Raw genomic sequence first — 23,454 nt, 5'->3', positions numbered from 1 at the left:
TATACTCAGGAATATCTTTGTCTATATTCCAAGGTTTGGGTACCAATTTGAAATTATCAATTTGATTGGCAACTTTTCTACCAAGAGTTCAAGAGGCAAACCTGTGTCATGCCTTCGTAGAATCACTTCCAGAGTACTTTTTGAGTTGAAGGAGTCACAGAGAAATTCTGCCATCCCCCCCGCCCCCCGCCTTATATTCTTCTATCCAGGATTTCCAGGAGATGTTCTAGGGAATACTAGAGTGTTATCTTATTAAGGACTGCATTAGCACTCATTCATGCTAATCCGTTTACATTTGCATAAGCATCTTAATGGTTTTAGGAAAAATCCATAGGCCAGAAATTCCAGAAATTTCTCATTGCAAAGCCTTTTACCCAATTCATTGCTTTCCACAGCTTTCTAAGTATGGACAGACCCCCAGGGTTATTTCACAAAAGCAACTGTGTTAAGGTTTGCATTAAAACACTAGGTTCATAGTTCTGGAAATTTTATCAGTCTTTTAAGTGGCATTGCTAGATAAACCTGCAAGAGCAATACGGCATCTACCTCAGTGTCACTGTATAAACTATTATTCTTGTTGCAATGGGGAGTTTTGCAAAGAGAGATTATCTTAGGAAAGTCTTAAATTCTTGCCAAAGAGTCAAGAAGCAGAAGAAGATATTCTGAGAAAGGGAATTGTTCTGAAAATCCCAGCAGCAATACGCTTTAAGATACTATTAGGTAAGTAACCTGGAAGGTTACTTTAAAACCAATTTACAGGGGCACCTGGGTGGCACAGCGGTTAAGCGTCTGCCTTCGGCTCAGGGCATGATCCCGGCGTTATGGGATCGAGCCCCACATCAGGCTCCTCTGCTATGAGCCTGCTTCTTCCTCTCCCACTCCCCCTGCTTGTGTTCCCTCTCTCTCTGGCTGTCTCTATCTCTGTCGAATAAATAAATAAAATCTTTAAAAAAAAAGAAAAAACAATTTACAGATAATCCTTTCTATTTTACAGGTAATCCCCAAATCACCGGGGAAGTTAGAACCTAGGCCCTATATATCCCAGTTTGCTCTTTGCACCTATCCTGTGCCGTCTTACTGTGATTGACAGGCATATGATGTGTGCCAATCAGATGTCTCCTTTTGCTCTGAAATTGTCTCCAGCAAGTATATTTTGGGGCATTTAGTCATTGGAGTATGTTTTGAGTACTGAAATTTTAGTAGATAGATTTACTTTACATAGCATCTGCAGCAAATAGACAAAATAAAAACAATGAAATCCAACCGAGAAAAGCACTGAACTAAAGAGGAAAAATTATGTTTTTGTTTTTTTTAAGTGTGGACATTTTGATGCCTACTCATTCCCTGGAAAATAAAAATAAGACATTAAACATTTACTTTAAAAAAAAACTGTAGGGTATTTTCTTTCTTTCTTTTGGTTGATGTAACATGTATACACTTAAAGCATATTTTATTCCTTAAGGTTTTTTTTTTCATTTTTATTCATATTAACTTTGAAACTTAGAGCAGTATTTGTGTAGCATTTCTATACATTTAATTTCAAGAGTTGTGAGATTATATCATTTTATTTCCCATCTATTCTGCATCCTGATTTGAAGGTCAGAATATCAACTACTAAGCCTCATTTGGTGAAACTGAATAGCAACATACCCCTGTGTATACCGTGAGGCATGTGATTCTATACTGATAAGGAGTTCTTTTAAAGTATAGGATTTATTTTTAAAAGTGATATGATGTAACATGGCATAGTTACTTGAAAAAAAGAAAAGATTGCAGTTTTTCAGGTGACCTTTGAGAAACAGCAGACATTTGTCAGAGTGTCTTAATCAGGAAGTTTTGAAATGGGAAGCCTAATCTGTTAATCATAATTATACAGATATTTTTCTGAAATTTACAATAGTGCTTTGACAAAGATCTTTCACATAGATACGAATCATCTAAACTTTACTCATACAAATCTGAGATAATAATATTTTCCCTACGGCAAGACTGAGGGCCAGAGAATCTCGAACTTGCTGAAGGAGGCCCCACAGCTATTAAGGGGTAGAATGCAGGTTTGAGTACAGCTTTCTAATACCGGGTCCAGTTCAGTGCTCCTTCAATATAATGTGGCCGTCAACAAAAACTAAAGATTTATCACATACATTTTTAAAAATGTTTATACATGTATGATGTAGTGAATGTTAAGTAAGATTAGAGAAAAAAAAAAAAACCTGACAACAGACTTTGACAGTTAGTAAGTGTCCCGCATAGTCTCAAAGGACAAGAACTTAAGGAGCAGAGTCTGGGTGGCTCAGTCGGTTAAGAATCCAACTCTTGATTTTGGCCCAGGTCATGATCTTGGGGTTGTGAGATCCAGCCCCATGTCGGGCTCCACGCTCACTCAGCATGGAGTCTGCTTGGTATTCTCCATCTCCCTCTCCCTCAGCTCCACCCCCTGCTTACACACGCACTCTCTCTCTCTCTCTAAAATAAGTAAATAAATAAATAAATAAAATCTTAAAAAAAAAAAAAAGACAACAGCGTAAAAGCAAAGACAAGATAAAACAGTGATTCTCAAACTTTAGTGTACATAAAAATTACCTGGTAGCTATCTGGTAGAATTTCAAAAGACAACAAAAACAAAGACGATAGAGATGTTGATGCTCAAACTTTAGCGTCCATAAGAATCACTGGACTCTTAGTGTACATAAGAACTCTAAGAGATTCTGATTTGGAGCCCATTCATTTGTATTTCTGACAGTCTTCCAGGTGATATGGATTTTGACGGTTCAAGGACTATACTCCTGAATAGTACCTGAAATGTACAATGTACATAAAATATAAATATGTATCAGGGATTTGTGATAATTAAGATAAATACTTGACTTCCTGGATATACTGTAAAATTGCTTAAATAAAATGAGATTTTTGCACCAAATATCTTTCAATTGTAATGCAGATTAATCACTGGAGAAGAGTATGACTTTCTAGTCTATGAACAACCAGCCATAACCAGCAATCATGGCCACTAAATAGCTAATGGTTATAGGTGCTGTTGGTTGGTTAGAACATTAACTCTGTGAACTTGGGAAGGCTCTAGAAGCTCCTGAAATTCTAATGCAGGGCTACAAAGGCCTCTCCTACTTTAGAGTTAAGTAGAATCCCAGGAGTTCAGAGAGTGGTTAGATAATGGTTTCTCATTTCCTGAAGTTTTCACGCATTCCTGAAAGCTCAGAGGAATCTGTAAGATACCCTGGAACCCCGAGTTTCTCAGAAACCTGAGCAGACTCCAGATCTGAACTGTTCACCTGCAAGGCCCCTGGACTGAGACCCTTCCCCAGAGGTTAGGAGAGCTACAGAAAGCCTCTCAGCTACGTGGCATAGAAATATTTCAGCCCCACTTGCCCTTTTCAGTTCCTCAAGCCACATCCCATTTGGAGACTTGAACTTGAAGCTGGAAACATCATTCCTTCCCAGACACTTCCCAACCCCACAGATCCCCTTCAGGACTTCAGCAACAGTAGAATCAAATTCAGTGTGAATTAAATTGCAGCTCTGATTCAAAGCCCTGGAAGTGGTTGTGTTTTTTATGTCTCTTTAATAAGTAAGCATTTTTCCTTTATTGAGAACATTTTTGGTTGTGAATGTGAACATTGCTTTCATCATCAGAGGCAAGACTACCATTTATCCTTCACTTTTTTCAGGATTTCTTTTTCACAGCTGAATATTGCAGAGATAAGATGGACCCTCAGAGCAAAGATGTTGTCTTCGGACTTAGTTTAGTTTAAGACAGACTTAATATTATGTTTTTTATTGGCAAGAATCAAAACACAAAATCAGGCACTGCTGTTAGGTCTACATTTCAGCCATTGTGATTACTTTCAAATACATTTAAAAAGAAAGAAAGAGAGGTAGAGAGGGAAGGAGGAAGGAAGAAGGAAGGACGGAAGGAAGAAAAAAGGAAAAGAAATAATGAATGCACAAGCTCAATTTTCAGATGGAGTCTAGTACACTGTGATGCTCCTCTGACTTTTTAAAAAAAATTTTAATTAATTTTTTAAATGATTTTATTTATTTATTTATTTGACAGAGAGAGAGAGAGAGAGAGCCAGCGAGAGAGGGAACACAAGCAGGGGGAGTGGGAGAGGAAGAAGCAGGCTCCCAGCGGAGCAGGGAGCCCGATGCGGTGCTCAATCCCAGGAACCTGGGACCACGACCCGGGCCAAAGGCAGATGCTTAACGACTGAGCCACGAGGGCACCCCATGACTTTTTATTTTATTTTAAGCATTTTTCTTTCACCTGCTGTGACTTTAGAGGCTAAAATATTATTCTGATATTTTTCTGAGAGTGGTAGCAGAAAAAAATGAAAAAGGTTTTCAAGTTTGGCAAAATCTGTACAAATTGTTACGGAAACCATACACTCCTCGGGTCAGTGGAGATGCAGCCTGTTGATCAGCACTTGATTTTTAGGCATTCTTAAGAGTAAGGATGATGATTTTTTTTTTTCTTTCTTTCTTCATTCTTAGGAAGTTAAAAAAAACTTAGCTTTTATTGGTAGAGCTGTCAGACACTGAAAAACAGTGACAAAGATTCTTCGTTTGACCAAACTTTTTATTCAGGCTTCTAAATTTTCTCCATGGCCCATCTGTGCACTTCCTTGTAAAATCAGTTTTAGTAAGAACCCTGCTAAGTCAGTTTAACCTGAACCCCCCCACCCTCTATATCTGATCACCCCTCGATATCTGATAGGGTTCCTCATCTTCCACCATCCCCCAGGTGATGTCTGATCACTCTGGCCTGTCTTCAGCAAAAGAATCCTGTTAGGACAGTTTAGCCAGAACCCCCCCCCCCTTTACTCTTGATGTCTCCTCTTAGTAATTTTCTATCCACCGACCCCCACCCTGCTCTTTGGCTTTAAATTCCCATGTGCTTATGCTGTATTCGGAGTTGAGTCCAGTCTCTCTCCCCCACCATAAAATCCCATTGCAGGGGTCCCTACACCTATTGCAATGGTCCTGAATCAGGTCTGCCTTACCATCTTTAAAGAGTGCTGTTGGATATTTTTTTCTTTAATAACTTAAGGGGTATCTTTAGTCTTATAGGTAGTCTATAGGCAGTATCCAGTTTTCAGATACGCTTTGTTTGGCATTTGTTGTGTTTTGCAAATGGAATTAATTAATAATACTTGAAAAATAGGCACTGTCATGTAATAATCCAGATTTACCATTTTCTTGAAAAAATGTCTGAAGAAATGACAATATGAAAAACACAAAAACTGGCTGAGGCAATGTAGCGGCCCCTTCCTCTGGACTGGCAGGCCTTCTCTTACTCCCCTGGTACCTCTGCAGCTGGCTTCTCTGCCTTTTGTTCTCTACCTGGGTGTGTAGGCATTTGCCTTTGCAATCGCTTCATTTTGGTTTTCTAAGGAGTTAGTACTTCATGGTGTTACTGCGTGTCCTTCTGGACACTTCCACCGTCCCAGTTTTTAAGTGTATGAATTTATAAGGATCTGAGAACCCGGAAGAAAAAGGACATACTATGTATAATCTTAAAGGAATATGGAGTAACATTATTCTGATTCTTATTGCACCAATTCATATAGGTTTTTTGGAGCTCTGACGTTAATGCTTAATTGTGTGTATCATTGTGACTAGATCTGTGAATAGAGTTTTCTATTAATGATGTGATTTAGATATATTTCTTTTTTAAAATTTTTTTAAAAAGATTTTATTTATTTGGGGCACCTGGGTGGCTCATTCGTTAAGCGTTTGCCTTCGGCTCAGGTTGTGATCCCAGCATTCTGGAATCGGGCCCCACATTGGGCTCCCTGCACAGTGGGAAGCCTGCTTCTCCCTCTCCCTCTCCCATTCCCCCTGCTTGTGTTCCCTCTCTCACTGCCTCTCTCTCTGTCAAATAAATAAATAAAATCTTTAAAAAAAAAAGATTTTATTATTTGAGAGAGAGAGAGAGAGAGGGAGGGAGCACAAGTGTGGGGGAGGGGCAGAGGGACTAGCAGACTCCCCGCTAAGTGGGAGCCTGATGTGGGGCTCAGTCCCAGGACCCTGAGATCATGACCTGAGCCAAAGTCAGACACTTAACTGACTGAGCCGCCCAGGAGCCCCTATTTAGATATATTTCAAGAAAGTGTAATTAATCCACTGAAGAATGAAAATACCAAAATTTTGGGAAATTAGCTTTTGATCAAAGAATGCATGCTATAAATGGATGGTTCTATATTTTTTTTAAGTAGAAAAAGAAATGGATAAAACTTGTACTTATTAGGTACCTGAAAACATAATTTCATATTTGAATTTGCCTTTATTTTGGCTGAATTAAAAAGGAATTAAACAAAAGTGAACCAAATGTCTAGTAGGTGCCAAGTATTTCTGCCTATAAAGTACAGCTTTACTCCAGACACAGTGTGGGGCTCCTCCACTTCTTTCAGGGAGGGAATCATAACAGTCATTCCTGTCGAATGGAGACTGTGTTACATTACCTTTGGAAGGCTCTCAACCACTTGCTTGGTTTGGTTTTAAGATTGTATACCTTAGAGTTTAATACAATGACTGAAAAGTGTTTGCATTTAGAGGATAAGATTAAAAAAATTTGTTCTCCTTGAACCTTGTGAAGGAAAGGTGGATACAACTAAATGAATGACATTGAAAGGATTAAGTTAGAAATTGCACCTTTAAAGAAGTCTGAGGTAAGCTTTACTTATTTGGGGGTTCATAGGAAAGTTAAGCATTCATTTTGTTTTTTTAAGCAAAGCAGGAATAAATACTGTATATGTCTGAATATAAGGTGATCCCAAGAAACTAATGTTTATTTTCCCAATGAGAAGTTTTGAATATATAAAACCCTAAAACATATGGATAAAATGGTCAAATATTTACTTACATTTTAATTAACAATTAATTAACTTCCACATATGTATTTTAAAATCATATATTACATAAAATATTAATTAGACATACTATTTTTCTCTACTTTTAAATTTCATTGCCTGATTTTATTCAAATTCTTCACATGTGATTTGGCACTTGTATTTCTGTCATTACAGAACCCCATGTTTTCACTTACCCAGTTTTCTAGGACTTACCCAGTTTTCTAGGACTATTCCTAGCTATTCCTGCTTAAGTTTTTTTTGAGACTTTGAACTTTTTGGTACAAATATGATTCTGCCATTGTAAACCTTATGCCAAACTACAGCATCATTTGCAGAATAGTGGGACAATTATTTTTAAAATTTGTCCTATAGGTGACTACTTTTGAGCTCTTGTTCTTTAATGTTACCTTAATAGGGTTTTACATGATCATATCCAGCATTTGCAATTGTAAGAAATAACTACTAAATCTGTTTGGAATTTTTGCTGTAAAGAACAGATTTTGTTGGGGCACCTGAGTGGCTCAATTGGTTAAGCATCTGCCCCTTGATTTCAGCTCAGGTCATGATCTCAGGGTCGTGTGATTGAGCCCAGCATCCAGTGTTGGGCTCTGCATTCAGCTCAGAGTCTGCTTAAGCTTCCCTTTCTCCTCTCCCTCTGCCACTCCCCCTCCCACTCTCTCTCAGATAAATAAATATTTTTTAAAAATACCAGATTTTGTTAAATTTCATCTGTAAGGGTTTAAAACTAGTAACGATGGAGGTTATTTCAGCCTAATATGTTTTCTCCAAACCAACCTTTGTTTTACATAATAACGTGATACTGAGATTTAGATAAGATTTGACTATGAGGGGTGCTTTGGGTCCGTTGGTTAAGCGTCTGACTTCAGCTCAGGTCATGATCCCAGGGTCCTGGGATCCATTGCTGCATTAGCTCCATGCTCAGCAGGGAGTTTGCTTCTTCCTCTGCCCCTCACCCCCCCCCCATGCTTGCTCTCTCTCTCTGAAATGAATAAATAAAATCTTTAAAAAAGAAAGAATTTGGCTATGAGGTGATTTGCTCTTTTCTGGGAAATATTCTTGGGGGAGGAAAAAACATCTGCCACATGTTTGAACATATACGATACTTTCTTTTTCTTCTGCCTTTCCCGGTTATTCCTTAAATCTTTACTAGTAAAGTGCAGTAAAATGTAATAAGGTCTATATCCTGGGCGGGGGGGGGGGAAGGTGGGGAGCATCTTATACAATGGAAAGTCAAGGCAATGTTATTAATATTGTGAAATTTTTTTCTTATCCTAGTGCATATCAAAATTATTAACATATCCATTTCTTAAAGAAATATTCCTATAACAAAGATAACAAGTGAGTAGATAAGAGGATATACTACATGGTACACATTTTCTATGAATGTTCCTATAGTTGTATAATACTAACTGTGTGAGATTTTTATTAGGAGGTGGCAGTTAATTTGGCAGGAGATGTTGTCCTTGTCATTTCCTGATAACCATGAACTACACCATTAACCACAAACTACAGAAGATGAGAACAGCTGGTGTTTTTATAACAGAGGGTGATGAGGGAGATGAGAGAGCTTGGGAATATGAGAGGTTTAGAATTTATCATGCTTAGTGGTTTCTGTCTTGGTTATTCAATAAAATGCCCACTTTTAAGAATTTAAGAAAAATGAACTGGTATATATTATTACTTTCATATCACCTCTGAAAAAACGTATTATTGTAACATTTTGCAGGGAGGATAACTCACTTTTACTCTGGGGCTTCCAGCTTTGTATGAAAAGATTATGTCATTAATATACCAAAAATATGATAATTCAGTACTACATATATTAGCAATAAATTAAACCAATGAAAATAATGACAAATTATCATTTTTATCTCTTAACAGTGGAAAGAGTGGAACGAGAAAACCTTTCAGACTATTGTGTTCTGGGCCAGCGTCCAATGCATTTACCAAATATGAACCAGCTGGCATCCTTGGGGAAAACCAACGAACAGTCTCCTCATAGCCAAATCCACCACAGTACTCCAATCCGAAACCAAGTGCCCGCATTACAACCCATCATGAGCCCTGGTCTTCTTTCTCCCCAGCTCAGTCCACAACTTGTTAGGCAACAAATAGCCATGGCCCATCTGATAAACCAACAGATTGCTGTTAGCCGGCTCCTGGCTCACCAGCATCCTCAAGCCATCAACCAGCAGTTCCTGAACCATCCGCCCATTCCCAGAGCAGTTAAGCCAGAACCAACCAATTCTTCCGTAGAAGTATCTCCAGATATCTACCAGCAAGTCAGAGATGAGCTGAAGAGGGCCAGTGTGTCCCAAGCTGTCTTTGCAAGAGTGGCATTCAACCGCACACAGGTATGATTAGCACTGAACATGACAATTGGTGGTTAAGAATAATACTAAGGACAGATTTTGACATCTTTTTAATCCCTTTAAAAATTTTTTTATGGATCTCGGAGCACTCAGAATTAACTAGTAATCCTTAGTTTGGGAAATAATGTCATCAGTGATCCATATATGGCTGTAATTAATTTCAGTAAGGTAACGAATATCTGTGAACCTACCACCCAACTCGGGACCCAGAATGTTACCAGTGACTTGGGCCTGTGTGCTCCTGTCTTCCCTCATCTTCTCCATCTGCTTTTCCCCAGATGTAACCCTGATCTTGAATTTGTGGTTATCATTCACTTGTTTTTTTAAAAACTAGTTCTAAAACTATTTATGCATATACAATCTATTATTTACTTTGTTTTTGAACTTCATAAAAAGAGTATCATTAATGTCATAATTTCTATAATTTTTTTAAAAACCTTTCGAAATATACAAGTAGATTTAAGACATTGATAAAGTGGTAATAGTTTACTTATATTTTTTAATGTTTTAGGGGAATTACATGCCAATATAATACTAAATGATAAAAAGATAAACAGTTTACTTATGTATATCTGGTTTTTATTGAGGCCCTCATCTCAGAGTTTCTGATTCCATAGTCTGGGGTGGGACCTGGGAATGTTCATTTGTAACAAGGTCCCAGGTGATTCTGATGCTGCTGGTCTGGGAGCCATACTTTGAGAAACACTAATTTAGTCCTTATATGAGTAACAAAAAAAAAATAAATGTGCTAATCTCAAAGAGCTAATGACCTGGTAATAAAAAATATATATTCAAATAATGAAAGTAAAATGAGAAGTAACGTGAATAGTGTAGGAGAATAAGCGTGGTTGTAGTGGGTCATAACTCCGTGAGGAGCAGGTCATAAGGAGTACTCACAGTAAGATGAATATGGTGTCTTCAAGAGGACAGTAGGTTTAAGTCTGGCCACTCTACTAAATGTAGGGCAGGAAGCTAAGCTCTGTGCAGATGCAAAGGTGAAAAAGATCATGGGCCAGCACATATGTAAACACCTGACATGAGTATTAAATTGCTAGAAAGTTAGACCTTGAAGAATAAATATAATTTAACAGACAAAGATGGAGAAGAACGGTATTTTAAGCTAAAGGAATTAATGAGAAAAGTGCTGAGTCAGGCTAGTGTGGGAATAGTTGGTAGTTGATAGCAAAGCTAGATAATAAAACTTAAAAGGCGGAAACAGATCAAAAAAGGTCTTAGGGCCATGGTAGGAACTTTGAACTTTAATAGGCACTGGAAACCACTGAAGGTCTTATGTAGGAATATGCTGTGATCGAGTAATCAGAATTGGATCTTGGGAAGATCTTTTTCCCCCTCATGATAGCAAGAGGGTAGAAATATCATTTAGAAAGCAGCCATAAGTGTCCAACTGAAATGTGTAGAAGTTTTGAACTAGTCTGGTGGTGGTGAAGTAGAGTACAAGAGTCAGGAAGCACTGTGGAAATAAAATTGACAGAAAGTGTCACCACCGTAATGCTAAGGCTTGAGCCTTGTGGCCGAGAATAGATCTGTAATCACTTAGAGTATCAAGGAGAACACTGAAAGAGATGGTTGGAGTAAGGTTAGAGTGATTATTTTGGATTAGGCTATTTTGACTCTGAAGTGCTGGCAGATTTCTTGAATGAAGATATGCAGAAGTCATTGAAAATATGAGTTTGGTGCTAAAAAGAGTTTTCAGGGCTAGAGAAAGAGATTAGAAATTTATTGACAGAGTCTGGGATTTAAAGAGTTGGGAGAAGGAGGAGGAAAAACCATCACCACTACTCTCATCAGGAAAAGGGACAGAAGAAATGCCAGTAGAGGGGAGCAGGTGGAGAAGGAAGAATAGGGAGGTAGTAATGAGAGGACAGAGAACATGAGTAGAGTTTCCTGAGGCTTGTCCATGTGTGCAAAACTAAGATATCTGGGAGTGAGAAGCTTGAACCATGCCATGAAATTTGGTGATTGGTTGGGAGAGACCTTTGGCAAACTTAGAGTGTAATTTCATTAGGGTGCAGAAGGCAGGAGCCAGAATTTAGGAGTTAAGGAGTGACTTACAGAAGCAGGGGCTACAAATTACTCTTTCCAGAATTTGGTGTTGAAAAGGAGGCCAGAAGTGTGTTGACAGTTTGAATGTGATAGGGCTTCAATCTGAGATAGAAGGAATTATGAAGTAGTTTGGGATCTCAGCTGACGTTAACAGGCATGAACTAGTGATGGAACTAAGCACTGTGGTTTGGTAACAGTCCCCAGGAATGCTGGAACCAGGGGAGTGGGAGCAGGGAAGAAGCACAGTGGGGTTGTTTGAGGTTTGGTGCTGACAGATTAGGTATGGCAGGAGACCAAGAGGGTGAAATCTCTTGCTCCCTTGACTCTTAGCTAATTTATACATTCCATTATTGACAGACTCAGTTTACATCATTTAAAAATGAGTTTGGAGGTTCACAGAGGTCTGCATATGTTCCGGATATCACTCTATGACTTCTTTTTTTGACTCAAAATACTCACGCAGCATTTGTGTGTCCACAGTTATCCGAACTAGGGTTATGAAAACCTCTGGTCCTTTAGAGTAAGTCTGTTGCATGTTATTGTTAAATACAAAGTGGAAGGATGCATCTTTAAGTCTTTATTTTGCATTTGTGTGTGTGTGTGTGTGTGTGTGTGTGTGTGTGTGTGTGTGTGTATGTTCTTTCATCTATCATTCATGTGCATGAATAGGCATTTCATAGCTAGCCAACATTTTATTGCCTGGTTATATATACAGTTCCTTTGGCTAAGGATAAAATTGAAAGCATGGTTGGATTTTAGAATCAAATATAGTATACATTTTATCCAAATAGCATAAAGACTTAGAGAGGACTCACAGAGAGACTAGACAAAAGACAGACCATGTTGGTGTGAGGGAATGCTCTGCCAAGGCCCTAGGATCTTGGAGGTCTCTCTTCTCCTACACAATCCTTTTTGTCTATTTTTATGGATTAATGATTTTTCTTTGGCATTGCCATCGTTCAAGTGCCAAGTTATAAAAGGTCTAATTGAAGCATGGAACACATTTTATTATTTTCCTCCTGCCATTAAATTTGTAAGATGGCTACACCCAGAAAGGAACATTCACTTTCAATCAACATGAGTTTGAGTTCATGGGCCAGCCTTGAGGATATCAAATGGAAACTGCATAGGAATGTATGAGTATTTCCTTTTAAAATTCTGCTTTTAATTTGGGAAAGCTTTTCATCCCTCTGGGATCATAACCTGTTGTGTATAAAGCCCAACCTAATCAAGGTAGATGGTATTGACAGAATGACATAGTTTGAACTTAAGCCGGAGGTCAGCAGGCAGATTGTTTTTGCTGTATGTACTGTAGTCACTAACAGCAAGGTTGGACAGCTGGGTTTCACCAGCAGAATCATTAAATGGAAAATATGGTGTACTGTGCCCCATGAAACCAACCATGGATTTTCCAAACTTTAGGCTTTTTTGAGTGGAATCAGACATTTATGGGTGATATAATGATTTGCCAGCTATAATAAACAAACATTAACTTTATAAATAATAACATAAATGAATGGTTGATCTTTGGATAGAAAAGAATCTCAACAATTTTTTTTTTCTCAAAGTAAACAGGATTAGAACCTCTTATTTTAAATGGATACCTAAGGCCAATATCAACCTTGTACTTAGTTGCTTTACTGATACGTAATATATCTTTAGTCCACTGAAATATTTTTTTTTTTAAGATTTATTTATTTATTTGAGACAGTATGTGCATGCTCGCACAAGCGGTGGGATAGGGGCAAAGGGAGAGGGAGAAGCAGACTCCCTGCTGAACGGGGAGCCCAATGAGGGGCTTGATTCCAGGACCCTGAGATCATGACCTGAGCTGAAGGCAGACACTTAACCTACTGAGTCACCCAGGGCATCCCCACTGAATATTTTCTCGAAATAGTTCATGATCTCTATTATTCATTTATTGTCAAATTCAATAAAAAGCAACTTGATTTGTCGCCCTATAGTTCTGTTCCTGGTTTTGTGCTTGATGATTGGACCAATAACAACTAGTAATTACCAGAGACAGAGAGAGAGAGTGTGTGTGTATAGAACAAAATCAAATGTACAACATTCATAAATGAAGCTAAAGCTGGGGAAAAAGCTTCAGCCTAGTTTGTCGTGTTTAAAACTTCCAGATGAAGAACTCGAATTCATAATAAATAGCATTTGAAAATGCCATTTCTCCAAAGAGAAACTATTAATTACTTTGTATATCTGATCCATTGCCACTGAAGTGTATCGTTTGGTGGTAGAAAATAACACAATTGAGGGAATAGAGCTGTATTTCCGAGGGCTTGCTTTTAGTACATTTTTATGTTAATCAGCGTGTCTCGAGATCATGCTATGCCAGGATATCAAATCTTCAGCATGGGCACGAGATTAATTTCGTTCTAGATGCAGGGTGTAACAGCGCATCATATCCTGCCTGTGCTGTCAGGATCGTGGAAGCCTGTTTTTGTCATTATGACCTTACGTAAAATATATTTTGAGCATCATCACTTTCTTCTTTATTAGTCTTTTGGTAGGAAAAGGTTAATCCCACTTTTTGGGTCTCTGAGGACTTCTATGACAAGTGAGAGATAAGATGTTTTCTGACCTGGTCATTAATTTTCAGGCAATCCTGTGATATATTTCTAAGTGTTTCTGTTACCTATGGTCACAAAGTGAGGTGGTATGGTCAATACACCAGAGGAAGCTGAGGCAGATAACATGCCTCCTCTGTTTTTGGTGTCCTAATTCTCCCCCACCCCCTGTCCCCCTACTTTTACTTCTAGAAACTAACGACTGCTAGTCAGCTTTTCATTCAAAGGACTTTCCTTAGGCTACTGGATTTTGCTTGCCTCACACTGGCAGAGAGCTGGAAATACTTAACCAGTGTCTGATAGGTGCAGGAGGATGAAAGCCCAGCTTCCCTGCCTCCAATAGTAGGGACAGCTCTGAAGTGTGACTTCTATTCCAGAGCTCTCTGCAGACAAGGCTGAGGCAGGGACTGCTTGAGCTTCTTCCCTTCCCTTCCCTGCCCTGCTTATCCCACTTCCTCACCAGTTTCCCTCAGAAACACTTCCTTAATAAATCACTTGCACAGGAATCTATCTCAGGATGTGCTTTTTATCCCAGATTATGGATCAGTGCCACTGCTAGTCTAAATTGGCTTTTGGGTATATCATGGGGTTAGTAGGTTGAATAAAACTTATCTTCAATTTTATGCCTATTACCTTCCAAATCTAAAGTAAAATGTCACTATGGGAATAGTGTAGATTTTTTTTACTGTACTACTTTCTCTCAAAAATTTTATCACTATTATTATTTTAATCTGAATTCCATGGACTGATACTGATATTGTCAAGATTTACTTATGGATGTCAAATGTGGGGGAGAGAAAAAGAAATAAAAAGAGAGGGAATGAGACTGAAACAGATACTGGATTTGAAGCCCTGAGATCTTTCAAACTTGACTTAAATGAAAACCGTCCTTATTGAGTCTGAATGGTGAATTATGTAATTCGTGTGAGTTTCACAGTAGCTTTGCTCCCTTGCCCACCTTATCTCCAGTGCTCTATCAGTGATGCAAGTAGTGTTTGTAGGACTAATAATTTCAAGAAATAATAGGACCAGTGCTCTAATTTCTTTTTCTTTTCCTTTTTTTTGTCCCTCCCTCTCTCCTTCCTTCTTTTTTTTTTTTTTTAAGAGTTTACCTTCCTTTCTTTTGCAATTCATGTTCTCTTGCTGATATCCTGAATTTATTTAGTGTAGGTATACTTTCGTTTACTAGGCCTACGGACCTTAGATAAGTTGCTTGCCTCTTTATTGTGTTTACATCTATACTTTTTGACTGATTATGAATCTGAACCTTGAGTGAAGTTCTTTTGCCCCTTTTCATTTTATGGACTTAAAAAAATCAGAGGCTTGTGACACTATAAAAAGGTTTATGACAGTATTTTAAAAGACTTAATATTAGCAAGGAATGGTTGTGGGATGTCCACTGACCTATAATAAGGATGGTTTCATAAAATATGTACACTGAGTCTTCCTTAATAGATAAACTATTCTCTAATTTATTTAAAAATCCAATGACCTACATATTCATAAGTTCAGAAATCCCCCATTTGCTAACATTGTTCTCTTCTGAGACCTTCCGTCTGAGCAAATCTGTTAAATGAAGTAGAGGAAGCTTTGATCCAAACGAGACTAAATCCATTGGAACAGATGCCCTGCCCCATGTGAATGGGAGCATTAGAGTGCCAGAAGAGGGAAATTAGGTGTCATCCACGTCCCCTCTCTGCACTACTATCCCCTTACCTTGAGGATAGATAAAGTTCAGGAAATCTTCTTACACAAGGAATCAGCAGTAAGAAGTTTCTATAGTTTGGAAATGAGACTTTTGCGACATTCATTATTTATATAATAGAGTTATTTTTCTTTTTTCCTCTAGCAGATTACATCACAACTCAGAAAGTTCAGGTCCATTTTCTGTTTCAGGTAGTTCTCCTGAGCCAATTCTTAGAAACAAGTTTTCAGTAGAAGCACAGATGTGTTTCACAAAATGTGCTATTCTGTAACAGTAGGCCTCTAATTTGGTATCTTGTTCCTTCTTCAGTTTGATGCAAAAGTCACTGAGTTACACAATTTGCAACCTTTTGTCAAATACCTTGCTTGAAAAAGTTGTTCATCGTTGTCTTATCTGATAGAGAAAAGGATTTTAAAAATCCTTTGAGAAGTCATTTGGTTGACCTGTCCTTATTTGACTACTTTTTATTTTTTATGAGACTTTGCAAAGAATCTGCTGTTTACTCATCAAAGCCACATCATTTGAAGAAACTTAAAGCCAGGGTCATAAATACAATTTTATGAAGTGACTCAGCAACTGGAGAATGTTTTCAACAGATTGGAAAATTAGATTGAATGATGTATCAGGGAAGTCGGCAGTGAGGTCAATGGCTAGAAATGTACATGTCTGTGTGAAATGACACGGATTTTGCTTTTAAGCTTTATCAGCGCCATGTTTATGGTATATGTACACCTATATTATGAAGGTTAAAAATGCCTAAGGACTTGCTAAGCGTTGTATTTTGTTTAGCAAATACACAGGAAGAGATATGTAACAACAATATGAACATTTTAGCAACCAAAGTATTTGGAAATCTGAACTTAAGTGCATTACCAGTCAATTTTGGGGAGAAGAAAGTCTTGTGTTTGATTTATACATATTGTTAGCCAAAGATAGGCTTGATTTAATTACACATACAGTATATGTTTGTAGAAAACTTGACCTCCAAGATATTCAGAATTATTTCTTGGCCAGCCTCTGGTCCCGGCCATCATTATTTCTTACCATGCAATAGAGATACGGGCACTCAGCAAGTCATACAGGAATAGAACACAATGTAAACTCAGAGGTCTTGACTCCATGGTCCAGTGAGCTGGTTATAAAATGACAAGGAAACCTGTGAGAAAAAGGAAGTCCATCCACTGAAAGATGGCCTGTAAATATGAAATGCTGCAGATCAGGCATGAACATGTTATTGGGTTTTGAAGCAAATAATACACCCTCTTTTGATTTCAACATTAAATTAATAAAGTAGGAAAAGATGGCCCTGCTTGCTTCATAAAATAGGTAATCTTTCATTTCAGAACCACTGGCTTGAATTCATAGATTTGAAGATTGTAATAATATTAATATCTCTCAGGATAGCAGTGTCTCAGAGTTATTAGATGGCTTAAGGATGGCCTCTAGCTGGTGGTCTCACTTTAGTTCCTCTTGTACATATACGGACAACATTAATTAGCACCTTTTGGGCAATTCTGGCGAAAAAGGATGGAGGAGATACTGGCTTTGTGTTCTGGGTAGAAAGAAGGTTGACTCAGTAGCTGTCAAACATCTATAACCCTCTCCTCATTCCTAAATCTACTTGGAATAGAAAGTTTTGTGTTAAAGAATATATAAAGACACTCCCCACCTTCACAAAATTGGCACCAAAAATTAGAGGAAACAAAGATGGTAGTATACTCTTCTGTCTATTCCTATCCCTGACCAGTGTGCAAAGTTCTTAAAAATTAGTTACTGAAATAATTATAGAAAATTCCAATTTCTCCATTTTAGCTAAAAAAGGCTGCCTTTTGGGGATGGTTTTATAAGTTTTTGTCTCTATTTTTAAACAAGGAGTGATCCTTTCATTTCACACAGATAAGGAGTCTCTCTCTTCAATAAGGACTTTCTTTTACTCCAGTAAGTGTATCTCAATATAGACTTGTGTTTTCAGTATGAAGGCCTGTTTTAGTATTTAACTAGTCTCCTCCGATCCTGGGTGATGTTTACAATTAAAGTGAATTTTTATAGAAGAAATACAAGGAACACTAGCTTTCGATCCCATTATTTATATACCTTTTCACCATTGCTTATTTAAAGTGATAAAAAAATACACAAAGAGTGTTCCTTTCATGGCCATTGATTGAAATGATGACCATTTGGCCTGGGGTTAAGTGCATGTTTGTTCAAATAAAGCAAATTAAGTTTAAAAGGCCAGAAATGCTGTGAGAAAAATATAACTGAATCAGTTTGAAGTCAGTTGGAGTTTACAAGGTTGTTTACATTCTGTCTTCAAGTTTTGTACCTAAAATTATCATTGTAGATTATAGCATTTACTTTCAAACTTCTCTGACTGCAGCACCCAGTGGGAAATACTTTTTACATCATGAGCTGGTACACACGCTCACACATGTGCACATGCGTACGTGTGTCTGAGCTCCATCTCATTTCCACCTGTATTTTTATCTGGCTGTATGTTTTTAAAGCAAAGCCTTCATGAAGGAAAAAGAAAGCCTTCATCAAATAATACTTGTACCATGTATGAAGTACTTTGGTAATTTCCAATCTATTTAACTGCATTTCATTATAAAAAATAGTTATGATGTACTGAAATAATTCTGTCATCCACTAGTAATTATGACCCATATTTAAACAATGATGCAAATGAAGGCTTTCCTTTAAATGACTACAGAGTTACTTAGGGAGGAAAAGTTGTTTTACTTTTCTGAAGTATAAAATGAATATCACTGGTTTAGTGATATGCTGGATATCCATATAGCCATTCCATTTTATATAATTAATTAAAAATTTTCTTTACATTATCCTCTATCCCAAATAATTTTAATTATTCTGTTTCCTAAAAAGTATTCTTTACATTTTTGCCTTCTGTATGGAAAGGTGTTTAGTGAAATGTAAGTGGAGGGCCTTGAAAATCTGAAGTTACAAATTCAAAATAAGAATTGTACTTCAATATTAGTTCTGTATTTATTAATTCATTCATTTAACAAATATTTATTAAGCATTCAGAGACTATGGTAGGCATTATAATGGAGGCTAACATTTATTGAACACGTTTATCAGGTATAGTTGCAAGCTCTCGGGAATCCTGTGTGGGAAGTACAATTATTATAACAGTTTTACAGGTGAGGAAACTGTGCCATAGGGAGATTAATTAATCCTTATCCAATTGAAGCCCGATTTTGAGCCCAGCAATTTTGACCTCAGAACTCACATTCACAACCACTCAATTGTTTCTTTTATCCTAGAGCAGAAGATGAAAGACACAATCCCTTCTTCAAGGAGGTATAAGGGGTAAACAGGCTTTCAAACCAGTAATCCCATTGTGGTATAATAAGTACTATGATGGCTTGTATATACTGTATGAGAAAAGATGTTTTTGACCTTGGAGGTGATTGAAGTTAATGCAGAGATATTTCAGCAGGAAGAAAAATAATGTTTTTTAACTGTTTTAGGGACAAAGTCAACTCATATGTTAACAGACTACTTTACTTTTTATATCGGAATGCATTTGATACATTTGAGATATAAATATTCACTGAATGTATGTTTTTGGTTTGTTTTGTTTTGTTTTTGGAAAGTACTATTTTTGCCAATGTTTTGACAAAGTAGCCAAAGCTAGTAAATTTTTTGGGCAGTTTGCCAACAGTTGTTTCACACAATACACATAGAAACTAGAAATAACCAGGGCCCAGAACTTTGTGAATGCAATAGTCATGTGCCAGGTACTTGAGGTGTTAGTAGAAACCATGTATGTGCCCAGAGCTGAGAACACCACTGGTAAATGTTTCCAAAGGGAACCTGTTTAGTTCTCTATTTGCTTTTGCTTTTTGGGTACTAATGTGTTTAAAAATTTTTGACTTAGATTGTGCATAGCACCCCATTCTGGTACCTAAGACTTTCTAAAGACAAGAAGGGAAGGAATAAGGAGAAAAAAACCTGTTTATCTAATTCCATCTATCTTTGCATTGAGTAGGTAGGTAAAAATAATCAAGTTGCCAGAAGTCTGTTTTTGGCTAAGTTCCTCCATTGTATGCACTCAAGAGTGGCTTGGACAAGGGAATTGCAGTTAAGAGAGCCAGGCGGTTTTGGTTTCATGAATGTTTTTGCTGTACCATTGACTTTGTGTTGCATGCTTACTGCATTCTGATGTGTCAGGTGGCACAAGTGAAGTTTTATTATGTACATTAGAAAGGAAGCTGTCTTTCAGGGAAGTGTTTCATTTAATAAATTGCAGATTTAGGGTACATGAAATATTTGTTCTAAAGTAGAGTCCACATGGCCCAAAATTTCAGTTTCCATTATCTTCGTGTTTACAATAGGTTGAATGAAAAGATCTTGAGTGTAGTATATGGTCCACCAGGGCCTGTTGCTGGCTTTTCAGAAAAATGAAAAAAAAAATGCATTTGGTGCATTCTTAGAGCCCTATATTCCTGTTTGTTCCCAACTAACCGCTAAGCACAAAGTATACAGATTCTGCTCCCAAGGAATTTACTGTATGATGGGGGGAAGAGGTTTTATAGTAGCACAGTGTAAAAGATGGTGAGTGTTATAAATGCGAGATAGAACTAGTGCCATCTCAGTTCAAAGGAGGGAGAAACTATTGCCAACTGCAGTATACATACATACATACATATATATATATACATGTATATATATATATATATATACATGTATATATATATATATATATATACATGTATATATATATATATATATACATGTATATATATATATATATATATATACATGTATATATATATACATTTTAGTGCATTACAGAATACATTTCTACAGCAACAACATTTGTCTGCAAATGTTACTTTTGTATATAGCATTTATATTTGCAGAGTACATTAATTCCCTTTAGATGCTCAATTCTGTCCACCCCCATCCTACAAAAAAAATGCTACATGCATAGTCTGTCTTTCCTAATAAAGAAATATTGTAATAAAGAGAGGTTTTATTAAACTAATGCAATAACGACATTTTCTTTGAGGATTTAACACATCATTTTTAATAATAAAAATCAAATTGTCATTGTTGTGCCCTGTATACCTTTTATTCAAATCAGCCTAAGTACTCTGGCTTCATGGCTAAGCAGTACTCTGGGGGGTGAAGGGAGGGTAAGTATTTTTAGCATTACACAAATGAATTTCAGCGTTCAGGTTCATAGTGGGAAACCTGTTTATATTCGTGAGCGGAGGGGAAGATCCTCTCAGGAGCATCTAGAAGGAAATGAAATTGGAGATTAGGAAAGAACCAATTCTGTTAGGTCAGCTTTCAGATGGTAGGACGTCAATACTTTCTACAGCCGTGCAGCTGATTTCACAGCTTCGATAGCTGTGCATTAATCACCAACCACTTTGTATGATTAGGTTAGGAATTTGGTGTTACCTGATTTTCACAAGAGTACCAGTTTTTGGCTCTCACGTCAGCTGGAACTAGACATTTCAGAACTGTGTGAAAAGTAAGGCTAACAAGCATGCAAACATGAAGAGTGAAGACATGAAGAGTGAGATGTAAGGAGTATCTTTAGAGGACACTAGGGTTTTCTGTAATTCAAGGGAAGTACGTGAGAGACAGATTGTGCTCAGGGCAGGATGAAGAGTTGGCTGATAAGAGTGACAAGACCCCTTCCACCTTCCACTCACTATAACTTTAATCTGTAAATGTGTGGGGGGTGGTAATGTGTCTTTGAACCTTGCTGATTGGTTATGACATCATTTGTTTAAAGCAATATATAAATATGAACTAATTATATTTTCTGACTCACTACCACGTAATGAAACATATGTTTCACCTCATACATCCTTGAAGAGCTGTAAGTTGATTTCTGAAGATTATCATTAAATACCTCCTATGCTTTGTTACTACATCCAACAATAAATAATTAAAACACATTATTAGGGGATGGGGTTTATATTCTCTAGAATCTCTTTGTTCAGATTGGAACTCAACACTTTCAAACTATTTGCTTATATGATAAATGAGTATTTTTTGGTTGAGTTACTTCAAAGGTATGTTACAATAAATATGTGAAGATTGCAAGTTACCCTTTATACCTCCCACTTCAACTGCCACAAACAGAAATGTAATTTACAGAAATGAAAACAGTCTCCAGCTAGCTTGAGGCTTTTTCCAAGGGGGAGCTCTGGGGTTTGCTGGGCCAGTTTCCTCAGTACACACCTGGTGTATATCACTTTAAAAAATAAATTATGCCTCATTAAATTACAATTAAATGGAATCATGATCATTTGTTTTTCTGGAAGGAAGATGTTTTGCATATTGAAAGCCTAATTTGTTGCAGGTGACAAAAAGGCTGAACAGATTATCTAATATCACTTCATTTTGGGGGTAATGTTTGCTGGTTATTTTGTGTATACTCCAGTAGTTTGGAATTATACTAATATGGACTGTAGTATTTTCACTTCAGAATGTCTTCTGCTCTATCAGTTTTTTGTACTTTTTTTTTTTTTTTTTTTGAGCTTTTAAAGAAACAGAAACTTCGCTTGCCAATCTGGATCAGTCATGCTCTTTCTTTTTCTAACAATGTTTTAATACTGGCCCATCCCTCCCGTGCCTATCCCCCTTTGCCTCGTCTCATCATTATCTCTATATCCATGTACTATGTGTATTTCAAATCCCAGCCAAGTGAAGTCCCATTTCTTCCAAAACGTTTTCTCTGAGTCCTGCGGTTGGCAATACTTTTACCCTCTTGTGCACGCTCTATCTGGAATTTATGACACTTGTCATCTTTTACATTGTGTTTCTATAAACCATCATATAGTGAACTCCTTGGCAGCAGAATCTGCGTCTTCTCAATATTCTCATCCCTTTCTGATCTTCATACCAAGTCATTAATAAGAAATGAATTAATAGACTGATCTGTCATTTTTTGGTAATAGGTACATTGAATTTGGGGATTCCCTAGATAATCAATGGGAAATAGAGCCTACAGAATTACAGAAGTCTGGGAGATGTGAAGAATGTGTGTCTGTTAAAATCTAGGCAGTAATGACCTCAACTGTTGATGTCAGTCCTGGGAAGGTCTAAGGGGCTTAGGGCTCAGTGTTCCTAAAACCCAGTTCAGGTTCTGGTTCTCTTCTTGCTCCATTAAAGAAGTAAGGGCCCGTCATAAGCAGTTTCTCACCTGTCTCAGACAAGGCCTCAAGGGCTGGTGCAGCAACTTAGAACTTGATTTTATAGAGCCAGTCATGGTAATGTTTCCCAAACATTTCTGAGTATCAGCACGTATTTTACACACTAATCATTTGGGCCAAACTATATAAGTTGTTGAAGAAATACGGAAATCATAGTAACGTAAACAAGAAAGCTCATCAACAGAAATTGCAGATGCAGAAACTACAAGGTCATTTAGTTCGTCACAAATAAATATTACTTAAAATACTAGAAATAATAAGTACGTCAATTTTTCATTTTAAAAATTAGCCCTAATTCTTTGTTTTGTTTGTGGAGTGGAGATAGCCTATATTAGCCACCAAACTAGATGTCATTATATTATCTCTTGTGCTTTTAATTATTTTGTTTTTATTGAATTTTCTGCCAACGTCATATATTCTTTGTGGGTACTGGAAATAATATAAAGCTTACAAAATCCTCCATTAAAAGGCTAAGGAGAAGGCCAATTTGAGGTTCTTTTTGCCTGACTCCGTTCTTTTTTCAGTGGCTTGTAACCCAAGAGCTATTGTGCAAGGTGTCTTTCTTCTCTGTGCAGATGTTCACTCTACTCCTTTTCAGTCAACATGTTTCCAGGTCTTACATAACCTCAGCTAACACCGTGC

At 37.2% G+C, this 23,454-nt stretch overlaps 1 protein-coding gene across 1 annotated transcript in view; it reads left to right on the top strand.

The window, feature by feature from the left end:
- Positions 1-23,454, top strand: part of SATB2 (SATB homeobox 2) — a 181,496-nt gene that overhangs the window by 101,672 nt on the left and 56,370 nt on the right. The window contains exon 7 of the mRNA XM_057303763.1: positions 8,772-9,244. Coding sequence (XP_057159746.1) covers positions 8,772-9,244 — 473 coding nt within the window. The remainder of the gene's footprint in view (positions 1-8,771; positions 9,245-23,454) is intronic.

This window comes from Ursus arctos, unplaced genomic scaffold (genome assembly GCF_023065955.2).
Source record: "Ursus arctos isolate Adak ecotype North America unplaced genomic scaffold, UrsArc2.0 scaffold_1, whole genome shotgun sequence".
NCBI classification, from domain to species: Eukaryota; Metazoa; Chordata; class Mammalia; order Carnivora; family Ursidae; genus Ursus; species Ursus arctos.
This window is presented reverse-complemented; position numbering and strand designations above follow the sequence as displayed.